Source organism: Anas platyrhynchos, chromosome 20, assembly GCF_047663525.1.
Source record: "Anas platyrhynchos isolate ZD024472 breed Pekin duck chromosome 20, IASCAAS_PekinDuck_T2T, whole genome shotgun sequence".
Taxonomy (NCBI): domain Eukaryota; kingdom Metazoa; phylum Chordata; class Aves; order Anseriformes; family Anatidae; genus Anas; species Anas platyrhynchos.
Window position 1 is genome coordinate 4,528,976 of NC_092606.1, and position 27,705 is coordinate 4,556,680.

General features: G+C 41.3%; 1 protein-coding gene across 2 annotated transcripts; it reads left to right on the top strand.

Moving 5' to 3' along the window:
- Positions 1-4,074: 4,074 nt before the first annotated feature.
- On the top strand, positions 4,075-26,626 carry SLC6A4 (solute carrier family 6 member 4). Of its 2 annotated transcripts, none has more exons than XM_005023142.6 (14): positions 4,075-4,445; positions 11,795-12,407; positions 13,075-13,209; positions 13,952-14,171; positions 14,599-14,737; positions 15,123-15,257; positions 17,129-17,232; positions 17,953-18,080; positions 18,167-18,279; positions 19,039-19,170; positions 20,309-20,408; positions 20,772-20,872; positions 23,569-23,736; positions 24,553-26,626. In XM_005023142.6, exons 2-14 carry the CDS (start codon positions 11,945-11,947, stop codon positions 24,625-24,627), a joined length of 2,013 nt encoding a protein of 670 aa, XP_005023199.4. In that variant the 5' UTR covers positions 4,075-4,445; positions 11,795-11,944; the 3' UTR covers positions 24,628-26,626. The 2 variants fall into 2 exon arrangements, with proteins under 2 accessions (XP_005023199.4, XP_012958482.4); XM_013103028.5 differs by lacking the exon at positions 4,075-4,445 and adding an exon at positions 9,869-10,021.
- The last annotated feature ends 1,079 nt before the right edge of the window (positions 26,627-27,705 follow it).

The following is a 27,705-nucleotide window of genomic DNA, read 5'->3' on the forward strand; positions in this document are numbered from 1 at the left end:
GTGGCTCTGAAACAAAGCCAAATCTCTGGGGAAGCTGTATTATGCACAATATTTTCATTATGACTAATGTGTGTGTTTTTTGGTGCTTTTTTCAGTCAAAAGGTCAGTATTTTAATTTTTCAAAATCTTTCTGCTTGTGACATTATGCTAGTTCTATTCCCTCTACACTTTCTACCAGAGGACTATAGCAGCCAAGGACAATTAACTTTTTCTCTGGAGTTTAACTGGCTAACATTTTTGTTGCCTGGGGCAGCTCTGATGATTGAATTTGATAAATCAAGAACTGTTTCCAAGCCAGTTTTTGTTAATTTCAGTGTTTAAAAGTAGTGTCCGGTGTTGTGCTTATCTCTGGAGTACTTGCCCAGATATTTCCCAGTACAGCTTTAACAACAGTATATTTTTTTCCTTTCCTTTAAATAAGCACAGAAAATCCACGTGGCTAAAACACAGAATAGGAAACGAAGCCAAACTGGCAGAAGCAGTTTTGCGTTTATGCCCAGCAATTTTATACATTCTTTAGGAGCAGGGAAAAAGAGGGGAAATACGTTTGTCAAAGTGAAAGCTGTGTTTCTGCTGCAAGAACTCCAAGGGCAGTTGAACAAACAGTTCCAAGGTTCACGATAATGACTATCTGTAATTTAAGGCTGGCACAACATCAGGTAGGATACTCTGTTTTGCTGCCTAGGTGATGATAATCCACAAAAACCAGTCCTGTGGCTTTCAAATCACTAGCTGCAGGTTCTTGCTATGCAGCTGTCTGTGTTATCCATAAGGCATGCTCATATCTTACTAGCAAGTGAACTTGTTTGTAAATTGTAGTTTGAAACAAATAAAATCAGTATGTATAAAGTGATGTTCCATTAACAGCTCCTGTTGATATCATCTAGTTTAAGGCAGAAAAGTTTCTGAAAACGCCCTGGGTTTCACCTAGATTTGTAGTATTCTTGTGGGTATGGCTGCAAAGAATTAAAAACATCTAGAGTCTTCGGAGAGATGTTCTAAAGCAGAAGAAATTCTTCTTGCACAATAAAAGATAACCAAAATGACAAAGTAATTAGCTGTATCTGCCTCCTTTACTCCTTAGTTTTCACTTATTTCTGTGTTAGAGCCCAGGTCTAATGAACTGTGGGTACTGCTAGCTAGCTAGTACAACATCTTATTCGTATTAAGTGTTAAAAAATCCAGAATGAAAGTTCCTTGCATTGTGTTTGCACCTCCGTAACTTTCCTGGTGTAAAAGATGATGAAGAAATTGCACTTCAGTTGTTGACTCAGAGAAGACACAATGGTTTACCGGATCACGCCACCCTTTTGTGCTGGCTAGGCTCTGGTCCTCAGGAAACGCTCCAGAAAAGATCAAAAATTAAACTCTCTTCAACGCACGGAGTGGAAATCATTTGGGAATAAGCCCAGCTTGCTACAGGTGTAGTCTCTTGGCAAAGACAGCTCTATGCCTTACGAGCTCCAAACCCAGGTCACAAAAGTAAATAAATAAATAAAACTGATAAAAAGGTTATTAGGTTAGAATAAAAAAAAAAAGAAAAACAATTATTCATGTCTGTGTTTCTGTGGTGTTTGTTTAGTTTGAATCTTTTGCATGCTCTTAAGAAGACCTTTGGATTTTTGAGGAACCAGCCAACTCAGAGTTTCCTTTTCCAGTTTCTGTCAATAAAGCCATGGAGCTTTAATGTGACAATGCAAAGTTACTCAGACAGTTGGAAAATATTGACAGATAATGTTATCCAAGTCCTCTTCCTCAGTTTCAGATGTCAGAAAATTATGCGTACAGCTAAGGAAAGGAAGAGGCAGGAGGTGAGGTGACATCCAGGAGCAGTTTGTAGGGTCTCAGAATCGCATTCTTCCATCGATGCTCTGGTGGAAACAACAAAACATCTCCAAATCCATGTACCTGCCAGCTGTACATCCCAGCACGGTCAGCTTAGAGAACAGCAGGGAAGGACAATCAGGATTTCTTCTTTTATCCCAAAGCCAATCTTAATAGCTTCTACATGTAATCTGATTCCTAACTAAGCAAAAGGGAGCAACAAATAAATATTTTAGGATTTGTTTATGTTATTCTCAAGATTGCTCCTATCCTCCTGTTGGCAGTGAATCAGAAACATGCTTGCAGAATTACTATTAATCCCTTGGCACAGCTGGTACTACTGTTACTAGGTAATTTTGCTGGGGCTTCCCATTCCTGTGCTGGCACTGCTGGCTGGAGATACGGCTGCTTTCTCTGTGGAGAACCATGGAAGCGTCTGAATGTATGTCTCGTGGGAGGTCTGGTTCATTTTCTCTTGTTTTTCTGTACTTTCCCAAAATCATTAGGATTTTGCCCCATGATTCACTGAAATTCTGGAACCAACTCAGTTCAGCACCCAAAAGTTTTTACATACGGGATAAATGAGTGTCCTAATGCTGAGGGGTCAGCCTGAAATCTTAAGTCTGTTATTGACATCACGCCCCAAAGGCTCCAGACAGTTTGGCAAGAAATTAAAATAACAACAACAGAAACCATGCTGCTGCAGAAGACATTAATGGAAGAAAAAAAATAATAATAATAAAAAAAAAGGAACAAAAAGGCCAGGATAAGTCATGAAAGGTGGTTTTGTGTTCATATGCTGTTTCTCACATTGCAGCTTTGTTTACTCTATAAAAATAATTAAATACTGATATTGGGTGCCACTAATAAGCCCAGATGAAAGCAGTTTAGCTGATGAATGGTGTGTGATAGTATTGCAGAACTTGGTCAAAGAACCTAGTCTAAGCAGAGCCTGAGATAGAGAATAACATCATACAAAGGTCATGATGCTAAGACTTTAAAAAAGACAGAATTTTACAAAGAGCAGAGAGAAACAAAGCAGACGCAGAGCTTTTATTTCACGTAAGAGGGTAGGATAAGGGATCCATTCCAGTTTCCCAGCAGTGGTGAGCTGGAAATCACCCCTGTGTGCAAAGGAAGGCGCAGATTCCTCCTGCTGTCCGTCCTCCCACCTCCCAAAGCCTCCTGCCCAAACCACAGGGACTCATCCCCAGATGGAGACACGCATTGAAATACCGTGCTCTGATCTCAAGAAAGGTTTAGGGGGTGCTTGTCCTCTTCAGACCATGAACGATTACAGCGTGCCAGAACACTAACCTGCTGGAGTTTTTTTTCCTGCCTGCAGCTAAGCAGAGATTAACACGACCAAAGCTGTTTATTTTGGAAAGGGGAGTGCAAGAGGGGAGTACAGCAAGAAGACAAATTTAAATGTTGCTATTTTCACCAAAAAGCAATAGGTCTCTACTACTATTTAAGGGGAAAAAAACTTAATTGCTAAACATTTTTAAGGTACTGCCACAAGATTTAATGGGAAAGTAAAAATCACTTTCGATACACATCTGTTTGCAATTGCAGTACCTGAACTATCCTTGAGATGGTGCAAATGGCACGCTGCTGGCTGATTGCTGCTATCATTAAGGGAACAGAAGGAAAAAAAAAAAAAAAAGAATACGCTAATTATAACCCTAGGATTTTCATTTTCAATATATATATATTTTCCACTTAAATGTCTGGAACACATCTCTGAAAAGCAGAGCTAACAATCAGCTACTCTTACTTGTTCCCATTCTGTTTTTCTACTTTCTTTTTCAAATCTGTCACCTAAAGTACGGCAGTATTTCACTGACCTGCTATTCGTGGCTTTTTATAAACAAATTGTGAAGTTTCGGAATGAAGAACTCCTGGGTGAAAGAAGCAGGTGAAAAAGCTTGTGTCAGAGGTGAGATAGGCTGAGGAGCAGTAGGAAGAAAGGGAAGTACTTGTTGATTTTACTGAAGTAGGAAAACACTTTTTAAAGAATCTGTGCTTAACGTTTCAAAACAAAACTAAACTTATTTCTTCATTTAAAAAAATAATGTAAGTGCTCAGAAAGAACATTACTCTTTCCAAGCCCCTTTGCTGTGCTAATATCCCTATTGGTACACAATCTGCAGAGCCACCTGCAAACTTGCAATTTACTGACTCCCTCAAAACTTCAGTCCCATTTGTCAGCCCCTTCATCATCACCGTCCTGTTATTTATAGCTGTAATAACAGGCAGCAAAGCTGGCCCTTACCAGAACAGCCTCCCTCACTCTCCCTCTGCCTTCATTGGATCCTGTTCTTTTGAAGCGATCGGAAGGCACAAATGTAGCCACCCACCTCTAGGAGAAAAACTGAGCTGCAGCCCTGGTGAAACATAAAGTTTATTTGACTAAAGTGACGCAAAAATTCTTAAAGAGCTCTTTGGCAGCAGATTATCTGGAAATCAGACCATGTGAGGGGGACTGGTGTACAAAAACCTCCCCAAGATGCTGAGTTGCCCACAGGCTGCGTTCCCCAGCCGCTGCAGTAAATGTGGGTGAAGGTTCCTCCAGCTTGGATAACTCCAGGGAAAGCACTTCCAACCCGGCCGAAAGACAGGTAATGAAAGACTTTATGATTTTGTTTTTTCCACACGCAGCTGCCTAAAGTACTTTGTGAAATTCAGAGGGACTCCTGGAAGGCTGAACCTGCCTCCCGAAGCAAGCAGACACCAGAGCTTCCTTAACTTCTCCTTGCCTCTTTCAACTTTGGCTGTAAAGCCCGAAATGCTGATGACACTTTCAATCCTATAAATGTATTAATTGCTTCATTTTAACTTAACTTTTAAGGTCTTAGAATGATTTCGAAAACACTGGGGAAAAAGTACATCCAGCAAAGCTTTGGAAAACAAAAACAACACAGTGATGTATTAATTTTTGGTGAAAGTTTCCTTTTGTCTTTTTTTTATTACTTTATATTTTTTATGCTTTTGTTTGCTTTTCAGCTGTTATATGCCTTTCTCTGCCTCGTTCAGGCACTTGTCCAGCAATTATGAATGTTGGGAGTCAAATGCCTGTAGCTGAACATGTTGTGACAGTCTGAAATATCGGAGTCTTGGCAGTCCGCATAATTGCATTATTAAAGCAGGGTTTATATAAAGTTTACCAAAATTAAAATGAACTATAATGAAAAATGAAGAAAAGCACCAGAATCTGAAGAAAATAAAAAAAAATCATTGCAAAACATTTACTTTAAAATGGTAAACTTTATTAACCAAATTAAATTGTATTTTAATAGGTAAACTGTGCCAGCACAGTAAATTATCTAGCTCAATGGGACAGGTTTATTGTGAGTAGTAAATCTGTACATAAATATACGTACAGTCAATCATGTTTACTGCTGAAACTGGCTTGCTGGGTCAGTCCAAGTCAGACAGAAGTTGAAGTGAGGAATGCAATGTAACCGAACATATAAATAGTCACTTTTTGTTGTGTCAAGAGAGCCTGGGAAGGAGAGGACAGTGCATTTAATGCCTCTGGTTGCACTGGAGGTTTGTGACATTTTTAAAATGTGGGCTGCAGGCTGTCAGGCATTTTAACAGGAAGGCTCTCATGCAGCTAGGCGTCATCTTCTGTGCTTTTGATGAGTGAATTGATCATAATTGTCCTGGAGAGTACTTCAGGAACTTGGCAGGAGACCGCTGTGGGACTGTTTGGTAACCGAACAGGGTGGTGAATTTCAAATGATTCTACAAATTAACAAAAACTGACTCCAAACTGGAAATTTAATAAAAACCCTAAGCTATTCCCACACATGGAAATGTGCAGTGCATTTAGGTTCTTTCCTGTTTCCGTCCTAGGAACTATAAACTGCTGAGGTTTCATTAGAAACAGCGTTAGAAGCTGAAAGAAACGTTCGCTCTGAACCCCAGGGTCCCATCTCATGCTCACATTTTAACTCTTTCCCAAAACCGAGTTCCAGCAGCTCTGTTGAGCTGGCAATTCGTGGCTCAGAGAAGTGATACGACATAAGGGAGCCATCCACGGGATAAGTGTTTCCCCAAGTACTTAGGTAGAGCTGGGAGCCTGAACAAAGGGGCTGTGTCTTGGAGACAGCCAGGAGCAAGTGTCCTTCAGTGAAACATCATCTGGTGACCGTTTCTTTGCTTTTTTCACACAAAACCATTCCAACGCTAAGTGTGTGTATGCCAGCACGTATGTGCAGCCGGTCTGTGACTTGAGTGTGCAAACAGGTCTTTTACTTGAAGCACTGTGCAGATTAACGTCCCTGTGCAGTTATATCACGGAGCAGTGCCCTGTTCCTTTGGTGACATTTGCTGTTTTACAGCCCTTCCTCCAAGCCGATATAAATAATTCGAGGAAGACTACAAAAGGAATATCATTCCCTCCAAGCTTATCTGTTTCCTTGCACTCCATGTGGACGCTCTCAAGCCAATAAAATGCATTTTCCTCCCCTCTCTGCTCTTTAAATAACTGTCCTCAGCTTGGCAGCATTCCCACTCCGACACCGCACCTCTCTTCTCCACACTTTCCTCCAGGTAGAATCTCCCTTTTCTGCTGACTCTTGAATTTCAGCCCGAAACACGGGCAGGTGATGCTGTACGCCTCACAGTACAAGTTGATATTCCCCCAGTACAATAGTTTCCAGAACTATTTTCACATCTTACCTATACAAAGCCTTATCTGGGCACACACGAGTTAACCGGAGAGCTCACTCCTTGGGCTGCTCCTGCCTAAGCAGCCTTTTATTCCCCAGAAGGGTCATTGTCTCAGGGGGACTGCTGGTTGAGTACAGTTCTACTTTCCTTTAATGGGAATGGGAGCCAGCCCTTGGAGGAGTGCAAATATTCATATACAGGCCCAGTTTGCTACCTCCATGCTGTAAATTTCTTCTAAAATACACATTCCAGTGATGTGCAGAAGTGCACAGTCCAGTTCCATTTCAGATCACTGGGATCAGACGTGCAATGTATGGAAAAAAATTCACCAGACCCATTAATTTCAGTCTGTTTTGATCATTCCTTATCCCAAATCAGTTTTGATTCTTTTAAAACAGACTAGAGAAGCAAGCAAAAAAAAGAAGCACCTGAAGAGATCATTTCTCAGTTGTTGTTCTTTACACGTGGGCTTAGGTCTGCTTTGCACATAACACCTATGTATCATCTTGTTATGTATTAATGAAGAGCAGTTTTTGAAACCCAAAACACAATCTGTCACACTTCCTATCAGCTCACCTCATGGAAACAAGTTAACAGAAAAGGATGATCTTGGTACTCCTTTATTTTTGATGAAACAAGTACACGTGGAAAAAAGCCTAAGTCATTATTTTTTTGAGTTATGAACTCTAAATGTGACTCATCAATGGCAATCCAGGTAAAATTCGTTGCTATGTAGTGCAGTCTAGTTTCAAGATTTAAATAGCCGATATTTTCTTTTTTTTTTTTTTTTCCTTACTTTTTTTCTTTTCTAACAGCTCCCTAGACTACAGAAGCATTTAAGCTATCCTGTAATAATTTTGATTAAAGGGTTACTCCCAGCCTGTGGAAAATCAGGATCGATATGAAGCCTCTACACCCTTCCACGCCACACAGGCAGCCCAACAGGCACTCCCTGACCCCCAAGAGCACAGGAAAAGGATCAATTTCTCCAATTTTTCAGAGGATCGATTTTCTACAATTTCTGTCATCCCAGTCACAAACCTCCCCATGCAAAAAGGCAGAGTAGGGCTGGCGACAAACAAGACAGCCTTTTTCTCGAGGGATACCTGACTTCTCCCTCATCACACAAAACACTTGTATGATTTTCTAGACAAGAGGTTTCCTTGGGCTCCTTCCTTCTGTGTGCAACTGCCTGTGTGACCTGCGACTTCACGGCAGGGTGTAACGAGCACTGCAGCAGTTACACGATCACAGCGCCCGTCAGTGCTGGGTGATGGCAGTGAGATGTAGGTCAAGTTAGCAGAAATCATCTCAACGTTCAATGCTGTTTGCCAACAGCATAGATTAACGTTTTGTCCTAGGGTTCCAAGCCGTTTAATTTTTTGCAGGTGCTAGCATGAAACTGGCCAGAAACAGTGCAGCTGGAGCGCTGGCACTGGTGGCAAGAGGGGGAGCTTCACCACGGGAGCGCAGCTGCAACCCAGGCGGTGGCTGGTACTCCAGCAAGCCCTGCCTTAAATAATTAGCACATTAAAAAGGAAAATAATTTGTTCCAAGCGACATGTATGCAAATACACGTTTGCAAATCACAGTGTATTTGATCACTGGGAGGCCAGTAATGATTTCTGCAGCGATGCAGAGTCAGCCTGAAGAAGCCTGGTGCTGCCTGCCACCGATGTGTTCACCAGGTGACACCAAGGTTTGCCTCCCTTGGAGCATCTGGTATTTGCTGCACCTCAGCCTGATTGTTTTAGTCCCATATCAATCATTAAATTTCAGTTTTCTCCTTTAAAAATACAGAGGAAAGGAAAATCATTTTGTGTTAAAGTGCTGGGAAGATTTATTCTATCGTATGGCAGCGCATTAAAGGAAAGGGATTCCCACATTGCCACGAGAGGTCACTGCATGCCTCCAGAAATAAAACAAGGCAATGAGAAACCAACTCCGAGGCTCCCTGCTCGGAAAGGAACTGGACCCCAGGCCAGGGATGCTCCTCTAGGACTGCTCTGGTAGAGGCAAAGGAGTTGGGTTTGTGCAGCTACAGGGCTGGCTGAAATTCAGCTCTGTGTAGGAGTAACCAAAAATTATCGTGTATTTAATACAAGCCCCAAGAAGCACACGGCTTGGGTTCTCCATCCTAGTGCTCCCATCAGGCGAGGCAGAGCTGGGAGCCCAGGGCAGAGCTGTGGCTCTCCTGGAACAAGGAGGGGGCAGCACAGCTGGCAGCACAGGGGACAGCTGCCCACAGGACACCAGAGGGAGAAAAGACTCAGGCATGAAGCGTCTCCAAAAGAGCAAGGTCACATCAAAAAAAAAAAAAAAGAAAAAAGAAAAAAGAAAAAAGGTAAAGCCAAAAAGAGTAAAGTCACACTTACAAAACAAAAAAAGGCACAGCTTTCTTTCCTTTTTCTTTTTTTTCCCCCCTTTTTTCTTTTTATCTTTAGCTAAGTAGGTTGGTGATAAGAAGCCAAGATGAATTTATGTAAGAGCAACCTTTGCAACAGCTCAGATCAAAAATCTGTACTAAATTGCCATTCCTTACATCATTTGCTAAAGGCGTGTATCACTGGGTCCTGCAGGGAGATGGGCACGTGTAATTAAGCGGAGGCTGGGCTGGGCAAAATCCTTCACTAATAGCGTAATTTTCTCCTGGTGATTGTCCCTAATAATTCTAGAGTATTTCTCAACTCCAAGAGCTCTATTTTGGCCATTGTTGCCACTGTTTGTAGCAGTTGCAATTCCTTCAGACATTTTTTTCTTGAATTATACCAAGAGAAAAAAAAAAGTACATTCTCCTGATTTATTTTTTTTAACTGGATAATGAAATCTTATGGGTCTGTTTTCATGTGCCAACTCTCCTTCTGTGAACATGACCGCATAGCTCTGGAGTCTCACTCCGGAGATTTCCCATGGTAGCTGACGAGCTGTAATTCACTTTCAGAAAGAAAGAGTTGAAATTCCAGCTAAAGCCCCTCGAAGTTCACAAGTCATTATGCATATTTGAGGCTCAAACTACTGAAAATTCTACCTACTTATGTAAAGTGATGTGATATTCCTTTCCTGTGGTCTGCAAACGGAGCTTAGATTTGGGTAAGGACCTTGTCACAGATCCAGGAAACCAACAACATCTTCAACAATCTTTCCTCGGGAGGAATGTGCCAAGAAGTGTCTATGTGCGGAAGCAAAACGTTTTATAAATACAGTAAATGCTTAATTCTCAGGTGTGGAAAATTCAGTCTCACAAGATTATGAAGTTAAATCAACATCCTTTACTGCTTTCCCACTTATGAGTAAGAGGTATAAAGTCCAGAAGGGCTCAGGTTACTTTTCCATATTACACTTAAGTCTTACACTTAACATGCTCTATCCACGATGGAGAGAAGGATTGGCCGTGGCTTTTCCTAGGATTTTCATGTTCCTACCAGTGGCAGTAGAGCTGTTTTCATCTGCACAAGCTCTTTTGGGACATGTGGAAGGTTTCGGACTCCAAAGACACTCAGGTTTTATAGTCTTGCAGGTAAAACAGAAATTGCTCTTCTTTGCCATAGTATTTTTCTCTGGAATCCTGAAGATGTTTCGGTCTTTGTAGATGATTAACTAATAGTAGCAAAGTGCTGCAATTGTAGGAATTACGCATTGATATGCACTGCTTGCTGTGTGATGAGAATATTATCAGGGTGAGCACAGAAAGTAAGCAGGAACAAACGAGGGGCTTCTGGAAGTTACAAAAATACCTTCGAGGAACTTCTTGCTAAAGAACATCCCCTGCAACTCGGTAACTTTCCTTCTGCTTGCTTGTTTAGGAAGAGGCTTAGTAAACTGTCTTTTTACAAGACTGAATGCTGGCAAAAGACATGAGTTTTAATAGCTCCGGCAATGAGCAACCTCTAGCAATGAGCAATAATATACCCTTGCTGCTCTAGATCTCCCAGCAGCTGAAAGTGAAATAATGCTAATCCTTGCGCTCAGGATGTTGCACTGGCAGCTACTGCGGTACAAAATGCTTTGAAAAGGGAAAATGAGTTGTAATTATCATCATTTAGTATGTGGGGGTATCACGGATTGTTCGACACTTTGCTAGCCATAGAGCAAGGTCAGTGCATGTGCAGCACCAAGGATCTGCTCCTATTCTGACGTTTCATTGAGTAAGGGCAGCTGGGCATTCACACTACCTAACAAACAAGCAGAAAACAGAACGAGACACGGGGAATCAGTCCTTTTTCTGTTATTTTTATATTCTCCAGGAAAAGTTAATCGCTTTATTCTATTTCTGAATGGCTCGTTTCCCCTGGATTCCTCATGTAAAGCCAGGGAGTCGCTCAGTGCAGGGTTTTTGCTGGCAGCACAGTCCCTTAGGAGCAGCACCAAGTGCCCTTCCCAGGGCTGGAACCACGGCGTGAGCAGAGCCAAAGAGAGTGAGAGATGCCTTTATTTCTCCGAGGAGTTAAACAAGATAGGGGACAAGTTTTAGTGTTTAAAAGTGTCCTAAGTAAACCCCGATGCTAGTTGTTACTGACTCAAAACGATCAAACTGAAGTCTCCTAATCTTTTTCCTTGTTATTAGAACTGACTGAATGTTAAAAGTTAGTTGATGCAAAAGCACTGGCATTTAAATACTTTTCTAAACTTTCATTTAAGCCTTCCAGATCTGCTTCTAAACGTGGCAGACACAGTGGGATTTCTAAAGAAATATGGTCCTAAAACGTAACTTGTATATCCATTGTTATCTAAATATTTAGATAACAATGTTTAATTAATTAACAAAGTTTAATTAATTCTGCTCTCTTAATACTGGATGAATCTAGAAATTAATGGTAGAAATCACAGTATGAAACTATGAGAAAGCAAACACAAGCCAAACACCATGCTCCGCCCTGATGTTTGCAATCTGGGAGTCCCACAACCTCTCAGGGTGTGAAACCAGTGCTCAGAGGGACAACGCAGTACCAGAAGACAGCAGGACTGTGACCACCTGTGAGTTGCCCCACAATGCATAAAATCCAGCAAATCTGCTGGCTATAACAGGTCTGCTGGATCTTTTATAAGCCAGGTACACCACCTGCAGCTGTAGGAGAGGATGACTGCTTCTTTCCTTTCTCCGTACACAGTTGAGTTTTGCTGGTACATCCTGAATGGATTATCTGCTAAATATCACACTGCGTGCTGTGGTGGTGAATTATTTCCAAAAGTATTTTAATCACAGAAAGTGTTACAAGCGCTGGTAGCATGAAATTACTGGCATCAGTAAGCCCAGTAACAGTTTTTTTTTTAACTATTTTTCATTTCTTAGATGGTGTTCGTGCCTTCAGTCTGATGGATTTAAAGATGGAGGGGGAGTTGTAGGAGCATTGGGAATACAGTGGAAACAAAAGCGTGGGAAAAGAAGCCACGCGGCCGTGCTGCTGTCCCTCTGCAACTGAGCAGGACGAATCTTGGAAAAATGGAAAAAAAGGCAACGAGCAATGAGACTCAGCTGCTGGCTTCCACGAAAGATGTCTCAGGCTGCAGTGAAGGAGCAGACTGCAGAGAGAACGGACTTCTGATCAGGAACCCTAAATCTGCCCTGCGGCTAGTGGAGGATGGGAACAAAGTCCATCCCAGCCAGGGAGATAAGGAGGAGGCAGCTCCGATCAAAAATGGCTATTCGGGGGTTCAGAGCTCTGGTCCTTGCAACGGGATGGGAGGGGTGGAAGATGCCCAGTGCACTGCCCCTGCAGCCACGACCACCACCACAACCACCACCTCCACCACCTGCGGAGCCGAGGGCCAGCAGCAGCTGATGGAGCTGGAAGACAGAGAGACCTGGAGCAAAAAAATTGACTTTCTGCTCTCTGTCATCGGGTATGCAGTGGATCTGGGAAACGTGTGGAGATTTCCTTACATCTGCTATCAAAACGGAGGAGGTCAGTGACCGGTTCTGTGTGTTGTTTTTAACACCCAGCTTCCTTGCTTAGAAAGGAGTGAGTTTAGTGGCTCATTTTAATACCACCCATGACAAATGAGTAAGGGGAAAATACTTCTGAAGCAGACTGAAAAACGTAAGCAGTGTGATAGGATAAGATAAAATAATCAGTACAGCTAGAAACTGAAAGCTGGTTAGGTGCAAAACAACCTTGCAGGAGATGTTCAAGCCCTGCCCAAGGGCTGTCTACAACCAGATAAACCAACGTGTCAAAACACTCACTGACATTTCACCCAAAACACAAATCCAATCAAGCAAAGCTAGGACAGGAAAGACTTTTGCCTCCCTGACGTACAAAGGCATTCTACTGAAGTTAATCATTTTTGTCTCTATCCCACGACTGTACCCATTGCAGAGGCAGTAGGGTCTTTGTGAATGCCACCTATACAGAAATGTGAGAAGCCTGGCCTGAGTGCTGCTTCTTTCATGCTGCTGGGTAGTTGCCCTGCTGAGAAATCCCAGGATAATTCAGTGTGGCACACTGGCTAGGGAGGGAATATGCACTGTCCCTGAGAGATAGAAAGAACTCTGTTTGTGGAGTGTTGGGACTGGTGGTGGAGAAGTCCCACAAAGAACTGTAACCATCTTTCTTAACTGCTTTCTTGCAGGAGCATTCCTCATTCCGTACACAATCATGGCCATCTTTGGAGGTATTCCTCTCTTCTACATGGAACTAGCATTAGGACAGTACCACAGGAATGGGTGCATCTCAATCTGGAGAAAAATATGTCCCATTTTCAAAGGTAATGAAGGGAAATGGAAAATTATCAGGAACTTGCCAAGTAACTGATTTTTCTATAAAGATGACATTTCTGAAAAAAATCTGAAAATCACAAAAGGCTAGTTCTACACAAGATTTTGGCTTTACAAAGTAAGCTTTCCTAAGACCTTATGTACATCTGTAGATGTGTGTGTGCTCTCATATACACACGATGTGCAACTCTCTGATTGACTAGAGAGGCCAGTCCATTTTCTCTGACCTAAGCTTGAAAAAAAAACAAAACAAGCAAAAAATGAGTTACTAAAATAATTATAATATTACTGAACCCAAAATTAAAAACAAGAAAGAAAGATCCACTACTTCTATTTCAAAGATACAAGGAAATGAGTCCCTGTTTGCAGTCTTTTAGAATAGAAAGACCTATTCTATATGCTTGTTACTCTTGCTAGTGCTCTGGTCTTTTTTTTTTTTTTTCCCCACTGGGAGTACAAGATGGCAGTTTCTAAATTCCACATTTTAAGAGTGGATGAAACAAACTATTTAAGCGTATTTTGTCTTGACTAAGAATGCTTTTTTGGAATCAGAGCCTGAGTGTTTCCAAAGCCACAAGAAATTCCAGTGTGGTAGACACAGGACAGGGCATGTGTGCCTCCTGCAGAACTGCCTTAGGCAATCACTAACTGTAGTTGATGTGAATAAACAATTCCTTCTTTTCCGCGGCCCCAAACTCACTGTCTTCCTGGAATTATTTCCTACCTTACTAGGAATTGGCTTTGCCATCTGTATAATCGATCTTTACGTGGCCTCCTACTACAACACCATTATGGCGTGGGCCTTTTACTACCTCGTGTCCTCCTTCACGGCGGAGCTGCCGTGGACCAGCTGCACAAATGCCTGGAACACGGGCAACTGCACAAACTACTTCAGCAAGGACAACGTCAGCTGGACCATGTACTCCATCTCTCCTGCAGAAGAATTTTATACGTAAGTGCATGTAAGTGAGGACAGTGATATCAGACAGAATGGTGGAACACGTAGCAAGGTTTTCTTTGGAGGGGGAGCAGGGGTGTTTAGCAAGAGTATTCTTTTCTAAAGTATTCAAATAATCAAATGCTTGTAGGGGTATGTATGCTTAGGGTGTGTGGGAGGGTGCTCTGTATTTTAGATCAGACGTTCGCAATTTTCTGGCCTTTATCAGCTGTCAACGCTTATCATTTATCATCACTGATGTACCACAAATATCAAGCCTGTAATTAAAAAAATCCCATGATATGATATGACTCTGAAGGCCTTATCAAGGCCTCAGGACTACTTGTAATGCTCAGATCACAGTATGGGACTGCTCAAAGCATACTGACCATAAGTATTTGTTACAAAAATATCTACACTCTGTTTTTCTTTCCTCTTTCAGCCGCCAAGTTCTACAGGTGCATAGGTCCAATGGGCTGGATGACCTGGGGGGCATTAGCTGGCAATTGACCCTCTGTTTATTGTTAATCTTCACCATTGTATACTTCAGCATCTGGAAAGGGGTCAAAACATCTGGCAAGGTGAATGCAAAAGCAAGACAAATCACTTGGTACAGTATAGCCTAGCAGCAGTTCTAAAGGAGCCAATTAACACGGCAGAGAATTATCCCAGACTGCCTTCACGGCAGGGGTTATGGCCTCGTGTATTCGGGAAGCTCTTACCGCAGTGACTGCGACTGTCACCCAAGTAATACACCACAACAATACCTTATGCCACCCTTCTGTGGACAAGAGCATCCCTGCCCAGAGAAAGCATGGCTGTTCATGTGCCAACTGCCCATTCACAGAACTTTTGAGAAGTTCACATGAAGATGCTATAAATGCTAAGAGTTATCAATTGTTTAACTTCTTATCATCTGTTAATTTTCTACCCACGGCAAATGCTACCTTCGTGTTCCCATCGCAGGTGGTGTGGGTGACTGCCACCTTCCCGTACATCATCCTCTTCATCCTGCTGGTGAGAGGTGCAACTCTGCCCGGTGCCTGGAGAGGCGTCCTCTACTACCTGAAACCTGACTGGCAGAAACTCCTGGCCACTGAGGTAAAAGCATTATAGAAGGGCAGGGATTTACTTTCAGCCACTCAGCATGGATATCAGCACGTATAAACTTCAGTGTCTACTCCCAGCATTGGGCACGACTACACACACGTCTGAGCTTGGACTCAAAAGCCTGACTTCATGCTCTTGTTTAAACAGTCATGCCATTCTTTCCATAATTATATAATGGCTTTTTGTTGTGTTTGTAAGATTAGACAGGTTTTCTGGTTCTATTTAGCTACTTAAGTCCACTGTCAGTTTAGCTCAAGCTATTAGGGAATGGTGAGCAGCCTGGCATCGAGCAAGAAGCCGCTATGATCCCTGCTACACAGTCCTGTACCTACGGCAGTCACAATGAGCAAACTCATTTCACTAAACCCTAACATCTGGATCAGCTGCAGGTTTTCTTCCTGTGAGGGGATCACTGCACACTCAGGCAGACTTTCCCCCCACAGCAGTGGCTCCAGTTACCTGTACTTAAATGTAGTTACCAGAGCTGAAACTTAAGATCTCCAACCGGTGACGGTTTCTGGCAGAAAAGCCCAAGGAGAGTCTCCACTGCCAGCTAACACACGACTCGGTGATCAGTGGGTACGTGCGAGTGCTCTGGAGAAGGAAGAGGTCAGTTAGGCCTGCATACGCACCCAAAGTTTGAAAAGAAAGGAGGAATGAGGACAGTACTGAGCTAACCACAAAAACTCCTTCCAGTATCTGATCTAGCTTTGAGCTCTGGGGATGACAAGCGGTCCATCAGGCTCAAGGCTGCGCTCACTTCGCTGCTTATCAAAGTCTCTAGTGGGGAGGGTGAGGGAAAACCCCCAAAGCAATAAATACTACAAATACAAAGATAAAAAATTCCAATGTTTGCAAGTCTGCCACTGCCCAGCTGATACGGAGAGTTTTGAATGAAAAGGAAATGAAAAGACACCAGTCTCTGATAAAGAAGCATCTCCAATAAGGGACCACATCTTCTGAAAAAGCAATAAAGGGCATTGATATTGTATTGGATGGATCTGAAGTGAGGACAGCAGATCGCAATCTGTGTGTGCTGGACGATGACAGAGTTCTGTCTGTGGCTGATACAGGATGGCCTCACGCGATGGAAGAGTATTAGAAATGAGTTGTAATGAACTCCAGGCTTCAATCAAAAGAGGAGAGACGAATGTGGGCTTTCACCTTCAGAAAGAGAGCTGATATTGGTACTTTAGGAACACTACTCGCTAAGGCTGTGGCCACTTTTCAAGTACAACAGGCTTTTCATAACAAGATCATCACACTTGCATCTGTCATGGCTACAACAAAGCTGTACTGAGTCCTTCGAACTAGGACTGCACCCACACTGTCACACGTATTTTAATGCATCGAGAAAAAATACAGGCAGTGATCATCTACTGCTTAGCCCAGAGGATGCACAGCCAAACACCGGACTGTTCCACGGCACCCAGAGCTTGGAAGAAGAAAGGTGGGCCAAGCCCACCATGAAATCATGGACTGCAAAAGCTACATTAATCTAATTACAGGCAAATCACTGTGAATTAATCTAAGATACTGTCAGAAATTAGTATTTTAAAAAAGTGTATGAAGAAATACAGTAACATTTTATCCATGGTAAATTCCTTGAAATAAATCCTAATTATATCACCAATGAACACAGGCATAGCAAAGGCACGAAAACTATAGTGGATGTTAGTACCTGTCTCAAATCTAAAAAACAATTCTTATTCTAACAAACTCTTTTAACAAAATGTTCATTAGGCCAGGACTAGCATATAGTCAGAGTAGCAAAACATCATTTTGTATGGCTACGTGATACTGTGAATCTGCCAAACTCAGTCTGTTTCACATCATTTTTTCTTGACTTTACTATTTTTCAGGTTTGGGTGGATGCAGCAGCTCAGATTTTTTTCTCCCTTGGTCCAGGTTTTGGGGTCCTATTGGCTTATGCCAGCTACAACAAGTTCCATAACAACTGCTACCAGTGAGTTCTAACTTATTCTGTATGTATAATTAATATATATATATATAATTGCTTGTATTTATGAAAAAGAAACACAGTGATGGTGAAAGACACTGCATTGCCAAACCTGTATACACATAAATCAGACAGTGCTGTAACAGAACAAAAATCCTTATTCAAAGATTCTGCAATCTAAAACAGTTTTCTCTCTGTTTGCCTACCCCGAAAGAGAGAATCTCTATCAATTAGAGCAAGGAAGCTTAGGTGTAGAAATGTGCCAAAAGAAAATGGCACAGGCCACTGACAAACCATCAGATTACAATTACTCTAGTCAGTCAGGATGGATACGACTTTAAAATCTGGAGCTGGATGGCAATTTGTAGTTGTTTTCCTGTTTTCTTAAAAACTGTTATTTATAACATTAAATAAAGTATTCCTCCATTCTTTAGTATTTCTGTAGTAACTCCAATCCTTTTAAAATTCCAGTATTTCTGTAAGCATAAATCCAGCATTTAATCCTGTGCCAGACTAATGTTATAACCTGCTTGAAGTTCTTCCTTAGGAAAAGCAATGAGAAGGAGCTCGGTTGTTGTTTGCTTGTTTGCCAAAATGCCCTGCTAGTTCTTTGCACCGCATTCCCCTAGTTTCTGTAGGACTCTGTTCAGATCACCCCATCTGGTAGCAACCTACCCTTCCCATCAGACGCCAATTCCCTGATATGAGTTAGGTCTTCTGTTGCAGAGATGCTCTGGTTACCAGTACCGTGAACTGCTTGACTAGTTTTGTGTCTGGATTTGTCATTTTCACTGTGCTGGGCTACATGGCTGAGATGAGGAATGAAGACGTATCAGAAGTTGCCAAAGACACTGGTAGGCTAACTTTTTGTACAGATCTCTCCAACTTCTAAGAGATTTAGTTGCACCGTGCTAACAATTACCTCTAATTCCTACACCAGGACCCAGTCTGCTCTTCATTACCTACGCCGAGGCCATTGCAAACATGCCTGCTTCAACTTTCTTTGCCATCATATTTTTCCTGATGTTACTCACACTGGGATTAGACAGCACGGTGAGTAGATGAGACCTCAGGGAGCAGATCTGAAGAGATGGATGAATGGCATTGGGTGTATGATGGCCTTACCCCAGCAAACACCAGAAGAAGCAGAATTACGACCATGGTGCTGTCATCAAAGGGCTCTAAAGCAAGACCGGCACCTCCACGCACCTTCTGTGAGACAGCAGCTCTTCCTCCAAATTCGATGTTGGAGAAACTGAGGCCAAAATAAAATTAAATGCTTTGTCAAAGTCACTGTGATAAATAGTAAGAGACCTGGGAACACGGCTGAAGCACTGGATTCATAAACTCCTGGTTGAATGCAGCCTCCTTCTCTTCTGTACTCATAAACTTATAAATCAATTACTAAATTCTGTTATTTTTTTCCACACTAATTGGCTTTAAAAGGTGGAAGCTGGTGAAAGCCTTCTCAATAGCACTGCAAAAAAGATGTTCTAACAATTTGCTACGTAAGCCTGTTTTGAGAGATTGTGAATCAGCTCCTTCCAGGAAGGCTGAACTCGGCTGAGTGCACAGTCTTGGTTGCAGTCTTATCAGTAGCTTATTACTTGTAATACAGTCCTTACTCCGGGTGATAGGCACTTCTTACTGATGACTAAATCCCTGCCCTATAGAGTTAAAAAATTCTGAAGAAAGTCTGTTTGAACAGCAGTTGTACCAACTCTACAGGCAGAAGAAAACACAGAAGTGTTTCAATCATCTAAAACTCCTTTTCCTGGTAAAACCGTCCTCTGTTTTTCATTGATTTTTCAGTTTGCGGGACTAGAAGGAGTGATTACTGGAGTACTGGATGAATTCCCTCATGTCTGGAGCAAACGCAGGGAATTATTTGTCCTCGGCCTGATTATTATTTGCTTTTTGGGCTCATTAGCAACCCTGACATTTGTAAGTATTTTACCCGCTCCTCAGCTTTCCTTACTGGCAACTTTCTGCAGATGACGTCTTGGAGAGAGAGTATTTTTTTTAACACAGATTGAGGAAGTCAGATTAAATCTCTCGCCTGTTTTCTTTACGCATTAGAAACCTGTATTTGTAATGAACATAAACAGTATCTCCCACTAGGAAACGTGCTGTGAAACAATCGCATTGCAATTCAGCAAAACCCTAACATGCCACAAGTCACAAATGACGCAGCTGCTGCCCCAACTGCTAAATCAGCAAGCAGAGATGCTCCCACATTGCATACGTGGTTTACTTCTCACTGTCCAAACCTCCATGTTTAAAAATAATGGGACTTGTTACTTTCATTTACCCAGTGTGTGAAAAGTATATTGCATTTTAAAAAATTATTTAAAAAGTATCTGCTAGAGATTACTGTAAGTATTGCTGAACTGCTCTCCAGGAATTTCTGCCAATGAATGTCCCAGATCTTCCTCATCAAATCAAGCTGGAAAGCATCATCAGTCACGCCTTAATTGTCCCTTCATTTCTTGTGGGATTTCATTTTCCCAATAAGCTAAATTTTGAATTATGAATGCAATGATCATAAGGGACAAGGAAAAAGTACTCGCCTTTCCTGTCACACTTCACTCCCCTTGCTCATTAACAACTCTCTTCTTGTTTAAAGCATTTTACAGTAAAGGCAGGCGTAGTCCCTCTCTGGGACGCAATGTCCTCCTCCTCCATCTGATTCTAGGCACCCCAAATGGAAGGAAAGCAAAGCAACACACTGCATGTTTCCTGTTCTGTAACTATGACTCAGGTTGGAGGAAGAAGACACAGAGGGCATGCAAAAAGCCGCTCCATCACACCCCAATAAACCTCATTTGTGCATTAAAAGCCAAGTAGAACAGCCAGCAGATTTTTAGCTTTTTAGCTCTTCTGCACGGCACTGGGGGAGGATGTTCATGGGGAGCCAGAACAGACCAGCAGCACAGCCAGGGTTTTCACAGGTCACAGCGCAGCAGAACTTACACATCTGCAAATATTCGGGTCCAGATGAAGGCAATAATAAAAAAAAATAGTGTTCCAGGACTTCCGTCACTGGATCTCTGGTTCACTGCTAACGCGATCTCCTTCACAGGGAGGCGCATACGTGGTGAAGCTGTTTGAAGAGTACGCCACCGGCCCCGCTGTCCTGACAGTGGTGTTCCTGGAAGCAGTTGCTGTGGCCTGGTTCTACGGTACGTCCGCTGCCGTGGGGCAAAACCATGCTGGCGAGCACTCCTGAGCCCATGAGGAATGGCATTTCCTGTGTCTGCAGACAAGATCACTGTCATCTCAGGGAAAAGTTTGCCTTTTTTTCCTCCCACAAACTCTCCAGTTACCAAATCTGTGAGAATTGTTACTGATTGTTCTCTGATAGATGCGTACTGACATCTAAAAACAGTAAGAGATATCACTCAAATAATTAAGGATTTAATGTAGTTAGGACTTACAGGAACAAAACACTATTTCAAGATGGGGTCTGAATTGATTTGCTGTGCATGCGTCTACTTGGAAAAACGTGTTTCTGCTGTCACAACTCCTCCTGCTTGTCTCCACAGGCATCACCCAGTTTTGCAACGATGTGAAGGAAATGCTTGGCTTTGCCCCAGGCTGGTACTGGCGAATTTGCTGGGTAGCAATTAGCCCCATCTTCCTTTTGGTGAGTTTTCTTTACACTCTTTTTTTTTGGATCCAGCATAAGAAAATAATCATTGAACAATGTAGCTCCTTAGACTTCTAGAAGTTGACAGGATTTGCTTGTGAAGTTCTTTAGAAACAATTCTTGTTAAATCAAAAATGCCCAACTAGTGAAGAATCTGACACAATGCTGCAAGGTCTTGCTACTAAACCACAATTTTAAGGATTTTTGGAGATGAGCTGTGTAAACAAGACTGGATTATGAATAATTCTTCTCCATCCCCCTCATGAACAAGTATTACTTTGTTTTGTTGTTTTATATTTGCCTCAGCAAATAAAAATGATGAGGAAACATACTGTGTGCGGAGCAAAACCAAGGTAGGTAAATACACTGTCCCAGTAACTGCTGATGGACACTTAGAGTACTCCATATAACATTTACAGCAGTTAATTGCAGCCTTTCTAAATCTACATTACAGAATTGGAAATACTGTCCTGATGTTTGACTTGGCAGGATTATCGATAACATTTTAACATCAAGTGTTCATTTCCTGATCCCAAATTAGTTCGTGCTGTCTTTTATTGTCACCAGTCTTAGTGGGAGCAGGGCAGGTCACGATGGAGTTTATGAGCACCGAACTAGATTTAAGACCTACAGAATGAATTCCAAACACTATTGTAATGATCAATGCATGTTTAACAGATTTTTGTTTTATTACCCACAGAAAAAAAAAAGGAGAAAAAAAAAGACTGTAAATAAAAGTGTTACACCACAAATAATTTTTATACTACTGTCCTCTTTGTGATCCCAAAACAGTAAAATAAACAGAAGCAAACAGCTTTGGTGATGTGGTAACTAGGCAGAGCTATTTGTCCTCGCTGCGGAAACTAACCCAAACTAAGGAAAGCCCAGAAGGCAGCATGTTAGTTTTCTATGGAAATTTTAAGGACAGAATCCTTATCTTCTAATAATAATCTGGAAAAAACAAGTCAGAGATCCTTCCAAGGGCAGTCCCAAATATTATTCACGTAGTATTCAGCTACAAAGTATTTGTCATTTCACAAGAAGGTTCTCAGTCATGAAGGATGTGCAGATTGAAGATGATGATTCAAATTCTGAGTAAGACTTGGCTATCCAATTTTTTTTCCGCCTGGGAACACATGGGACGAGGAAGACCTAAGAGCAGCACTGAAAAAAAGGCACGTTTTGTAGGAAGCCTGAAGCAGTACAACCTCTCTCAGGACAGGCAATCCCGGAATCACACAAAAGTCATTTACTCCCTAAATCCCTCCTTAGGGACCTAAACCCATTAAGAGAGGTTCTCACCAATGAAAATGACAAAAATAAAATGGGTGTAGGCACACTGGTATCTGCGGAAGTTGTAATGTTTGTTTAACTTTAAAAATCCACTCATTTATTTTGATTATACATAAAAATAAAAAGCACACTCAGATTATAGAATAAGGAAATGACCACAGAGGATATGAAAGAGTTATGAACTGTTAGGAAGCGTATCTTAATGCATCATTCTTCAACTATCTTAAGCAGGGAAGAGGGCAGAGCAACAGGAACAATGAAGTTGGAATAATTAAAATGGGTCCTAGATTACTTTTTTCCTGTTCCCACGTAGTTGTTTAATCACTACAGTAGGGATTGCTTCTCTTCCCTCTTGTTTCAGAGTAGACACTTGCAATATTTGTGGAATTTAACTGAATGAGCAAATAAAAACCATGTTCAGAGCTGAAATTTCAGACCTCAATTCCAGGCTATCTGTACATGTCAGGGCTGCTGTGATCTTTGGATTCACAAACTACACACAGGAAAGCCATCTAACAGCATTCATATAGGTGACAGCAGAATACCATATCCAAACTAGGACTGGCATTTGCAAAAGCTACTGAAGAACAACAATTATTCGGATGAATATCACAGAAAATATGCTAAGTTTGTAGAACGTAAGTAACAGAAAAAATTGGAACCTGTATAGCCTATCACAGAGAAAATGGGAGGCTGCTGTGAGTACTGTATGGAAGTACTTTAATGGTATTTGAGAGAGCATGAGCAGGGTCTTGAACCCAACAAAGAACAGCATAAGGAAAACAATAGAGGGGCTGGAGGTTAAATTCAGGCAAACCAGAACTGACACTGATAATGGTTAAATACGAGGCAAGTAGCTAAAGGAAACAGCACAGTTTTCATTTCTGGTGGCTTAACATTCACGTGATGCCTTTCCCATGGGATTTTTGAGCAGAAACCAAGCTGTAGGGCTCAATACAAGGATAACTTGATGAAATTCTACAGACTGGTATCGACTGATCTGGTTTTGTTCATCTACTCTCTTTTTCTTTTCCTTCAAATATACAAGTGTGGTCCTGAGTTTTCTCCCTAATGCTTCTTAGGCAAGAAACACCAGCACGCATATTTATGGAATAAGCAATCCATATGGCACTTTTTACCTAGGTCATTGTAGTTGCTGGTTGGCTTATATCCTAAAGCTCCTGAGCTCCTTTAAATTTCCTGAAGGAAAGTTTGGATATCCAAAAGCTTTTTATTAATTGATACTAACATCATCTGAGATTTTTTTTCAGGATCAATATACATTTAATCCTTCTTAAGTCTTAGTATTTAGGCTTAAGTTGACTGCTATTCTGGGCCAGAGAGCTCCCTAATGCGTGCTATCAAAATACATGCTTATACTTTTCTTGTTTCTTTTTCAGTTTGTCACTTGCAGCTTTCTGTCCAACCCTCCTGAGCTACGGCTTTTTGATTATAATTACCCCTACTGGACCACAGTGCTGGGTTATTGCATAGGAACCTCTTCTGTCATCTGCATCCCGATCTACATGGTTTATCGGCTGGTCGTCACTCCAGGAACACTGAAGGAGGTATCCAGTAGGCTCTGTTGTTTCTATTTGACTGTTAGGAAGGAGGTGATGTCCATAAGTATTATACATTATTTTTTTCTAGGATTTGATGGCCTCGGCTGTTTTGTTCCTAGCCTGCTGACAGCTAATTGTCTTTTGTCCATTCTGAGGGATTTACATATCTCCCAGGTCTCACCGAGGGGGCTGAGATACGTATTCATATCAATTTATTAATCATAGAATGGCCAGGGTTGGAAGAGACCTCTAAGATCATCTAGTTCCAACCCAAAATTAAATCAAGTTTTTTTTTAAGCACTGGTGAACTGGAGGCATTCCCTGGAAATCACACATGACACAGCGCTGTCTGTGTGCCTGAGCCAGTGGAACGCCAGTTCCCCTGGGTGAGCTTACAAGAACAAGTTTCTTTTTCTCTCCCACACTTAGTAAGATTTCTCCACCATAAATCCTTGATGGTCTGTGATGACATTTTGGGGATTTCTCGTAAGTTCATGTAAATACCAGTTCAGAGAGTATGTTCAACTTGCTCAGGGTACCCACATAAACATCAAAGTCCTAAAGCATTAACATGACAGCTATCAAACTGATTTAATTGCATCTGTTACAAATAATTAATAAATAATGCTGTGCACTTCTGTAGCCCCTTACGATTTCATAATGCTAGGATAACATAACTATGAAACATCCTTGTCTTGTAGCTGATGAGGTGTAACTCAAACCAGAGTCACGTTTTTATTACAAATCCCTTTTCAAATGGTGCTAGTGTTATTTATTACCTATAAAATGAATCAGCTTCTAATACTGATTTCTTTCCAACAGCGTATTCTGAAAAGCATCACTCCAGAAACAGCTACAGAAATTCCTATTGGAGACATCCGCATGAATGCAGTTTAAGCTAACCTGTCTGCTGGGGGAGAGGTGGAGCAGAAAACCTAACTTTCCCTGTACTCTTCCCCACCCAAAGAATTACGTTTCCAGCTGAGATAACAACTGGAGGAGCTTTCAGTGGGGGCTCTGTCACTGACAATGGGCATTTGGAAACGTGATGCCTCCAGCACATTTATCCAAGCAATCCGATGAAAACTGCCGAGCACTTCTAACCAGAACTGAACCGACTGGGACCAATCCGTTCTGGAAACACGAGGACGTCTGCGTGCATGAGAATACCACTGCTCCACGCGTGGGCACTGGGGCTGGCTGAAAGCCTGCGTGATTGCCAAAGCCTCTGTGGGACGAGTGTCAGCGGGGGGGATTAGGTTTAGAATCGCACGTGTGTGGCAGTACCCCTGTATTTTCCTCAATGTGATCGTTCGTACTGGGCAATGTTGTATTCGCTTCTAAGGTTCTAATTGCTTCAACTACAGTGAAAAATACAAAGGTATTTCCGATAGCCATATATTACTCAAGTAACACAGGGTTTTATAAACTGAAATATATTAGTAAATTCTGCAAACCCTCGGTCTGTAGGGGAGTCATGATATAAGAGGAAACAACCCCAAGCAGCGCTAGGTAGCACTCCGCACGAGTTAGCACACACATCTGGTAACGTTATCCTCCTTTTCATTTCCCACATTTCATAGATTTTAACAGTTTGTTAATTGTTTCTTGCTTAATACATTCTACAAAATCCATTTTTGCAACGTAGGCTTCACCTTCCTTGAGACGCAATCAAGCAAAATACATCATGGGTTACCTGACAAGTATTTAAGTTGCTGGCACTTACTCTAATGTTTTCATAAATAAGCTAGATATTCGCAAAAGTCATTGCACTGACAGACCTAATGTTTATTACCAAGGAAACTATAAATTGACTTCCATACACATACTGATCTCTTCCTATTAGATATGTACATACGCCTTCCAACAGGAACTGCCCTTTAGACTCACTGCAGCCGCCAAGTCAGTTGGAGGACAACATTCTTGCTGCAGTTAGGTGGAAATTTAGATAAACCTAAGTAGTCATCATTTATGTAAAGACATTGTATTTTTACTCTACCACATAGATTATAACAGTCTATGAAAAGTAAAATAAAATAGAGCATAAAAGTCTCTTTTGTATTTCATGGTCTACTTAGGCAACATACTGCTATAAGGAACGATGTTACGTACACATTTGGAGCAGCAGGCATTAAGAAACCCACTGGAGAGATTACATCAGTACAAAGAACTTACCTGGTTAGAGGAAAGCAGGAAGGGTACAATTGCCTTTTGAAGCCATTTCCCTTGCTTCTGTTGTTTTGCTGCTTAGGTGTGCAGATACCTCGTGGAGGAATGCCTCCTATACCTCAGCTGCTGACTTCACTTACCTTTAGGCCTCAAGCCCAGCTTCCAATGAGGAAATAACTTAAAGTGAAGGTTCTTTCCAAACTATAAACATAAGTCTTCTGCACCGTTTTAAAAAAGGGAGTAGGTTCTCACGTTGCCACCAGAAAAACATAATAAATCTGTCTTACTGGATGGTTACTCATACAAGCTAGTTCTGAAGTTTACTCCTCAAGAATATTTGAAAACTACTTCCAAAACTGACTTCATTGTGAGGAAAAGACAAACAAGTTGAGAATCCATTTAATAATAAAAACGCATTAAGATTTGAAGTTGTCAACCAGAAAATTACTGTTTTTTTAATAAACTTTTCTGAGTTCATTCATTGAAAAATTACATATGAAATGTCAATGTAAAATGAACGATGTACTCTTATGTATCAAGTGTGGGAAATAAAGGAGAAAACCCCACCCAGCTTCTCCATTCTTTAGACTGGTGTCCACCTAATGCTAGGTATCTTTCCTCCTAAATGGGAATTTTCAATAGATATATCTTACAGATGTATTTCTTGCCAGAACTGATACTCTGTTCCGTGCTAGGCTCATAAATAAATAAATATTTTAAACTCTTACAGTTCCAACTTTTAGTCATTTTTGTATGCCCGCTTGCAAAAGTCTCTTTTAACAGACATTGTGCTACCTTTTATTAAGAAAGGCGACAGGATAGCAGAAATGGTTGAATTAAATATGAACATTATTTGCATCAAAGCCAAAGTTTCTCTTTTAGCCGTTGCAAAGAAACTGAAACTGGGAACATTATTTCTAATGGAATAATTTGCAGGGTAATAACTGCAGAAATCACTGCTATTTAGTGTCCAATACTACTGACATGTTATTCCTTTATAACAGCATTTGGAAAGGCAAAAAATGCATCTTTAGTTTGTATTAAGACACTAACATACAACAGCCATTTATTCTCTGGGTGGATTTAGCACAGAATGCTGGGAAACTGCCCAAGAAATGCCAGTTTTTTTCTAGTGGATTAAAACTCAGCCAAAAAGCCCCGATCTTAATATAGATTCCTGTTACAGTCACAGTGTAAAACTGGGCAAGTTCTCTCAGCTTGAATTTTGTCAGTTGAAAAAAACAGAATAATGAACTGTGTCTACAGCTGTACCATGAGAGATGAAAGCTTTTAAAAATATTTGAAGAGAGATAGAAAAAGCAAAGCAGACATGTAGTCACAGGAAAAAAATATTTTCAGAAGAAGGCAGTCCAGAAGATCACTAGTGATGTTACATCTCTATTCTCTTTTCACCAGGATAATCCTGGGGGGGTAAGGAAGCCCTCAAGAAGTAGACTGAAAAGGCTTTTATTTTTTTGAATAATGTAAAGATAAAAAACATCTGTGTTTTCATTCTAAAAAAGCTGATTTTGCAAGGTACTTCAGCTCCCCTTCTTTTTGTTTTAGATGGCATGCTGGTTTGAGGTTTTCAAAATCTTCTTATGATAAATTAATTTCTTAGTATCTCTGTTTAGCCAAGTAGTTGAAAAAATGAGAAATTGATTTCATTTATATTTATCACTGATCTGCCTTTCTTCTTTTTACATATCCACCTGAAACCATTTGCAGTAACCAGTATTTATCAGGTAGCCCAACAAGCAGCCATACATAAAACACTCTTTTTGTCTAAAACATAGTTGTTTTGAT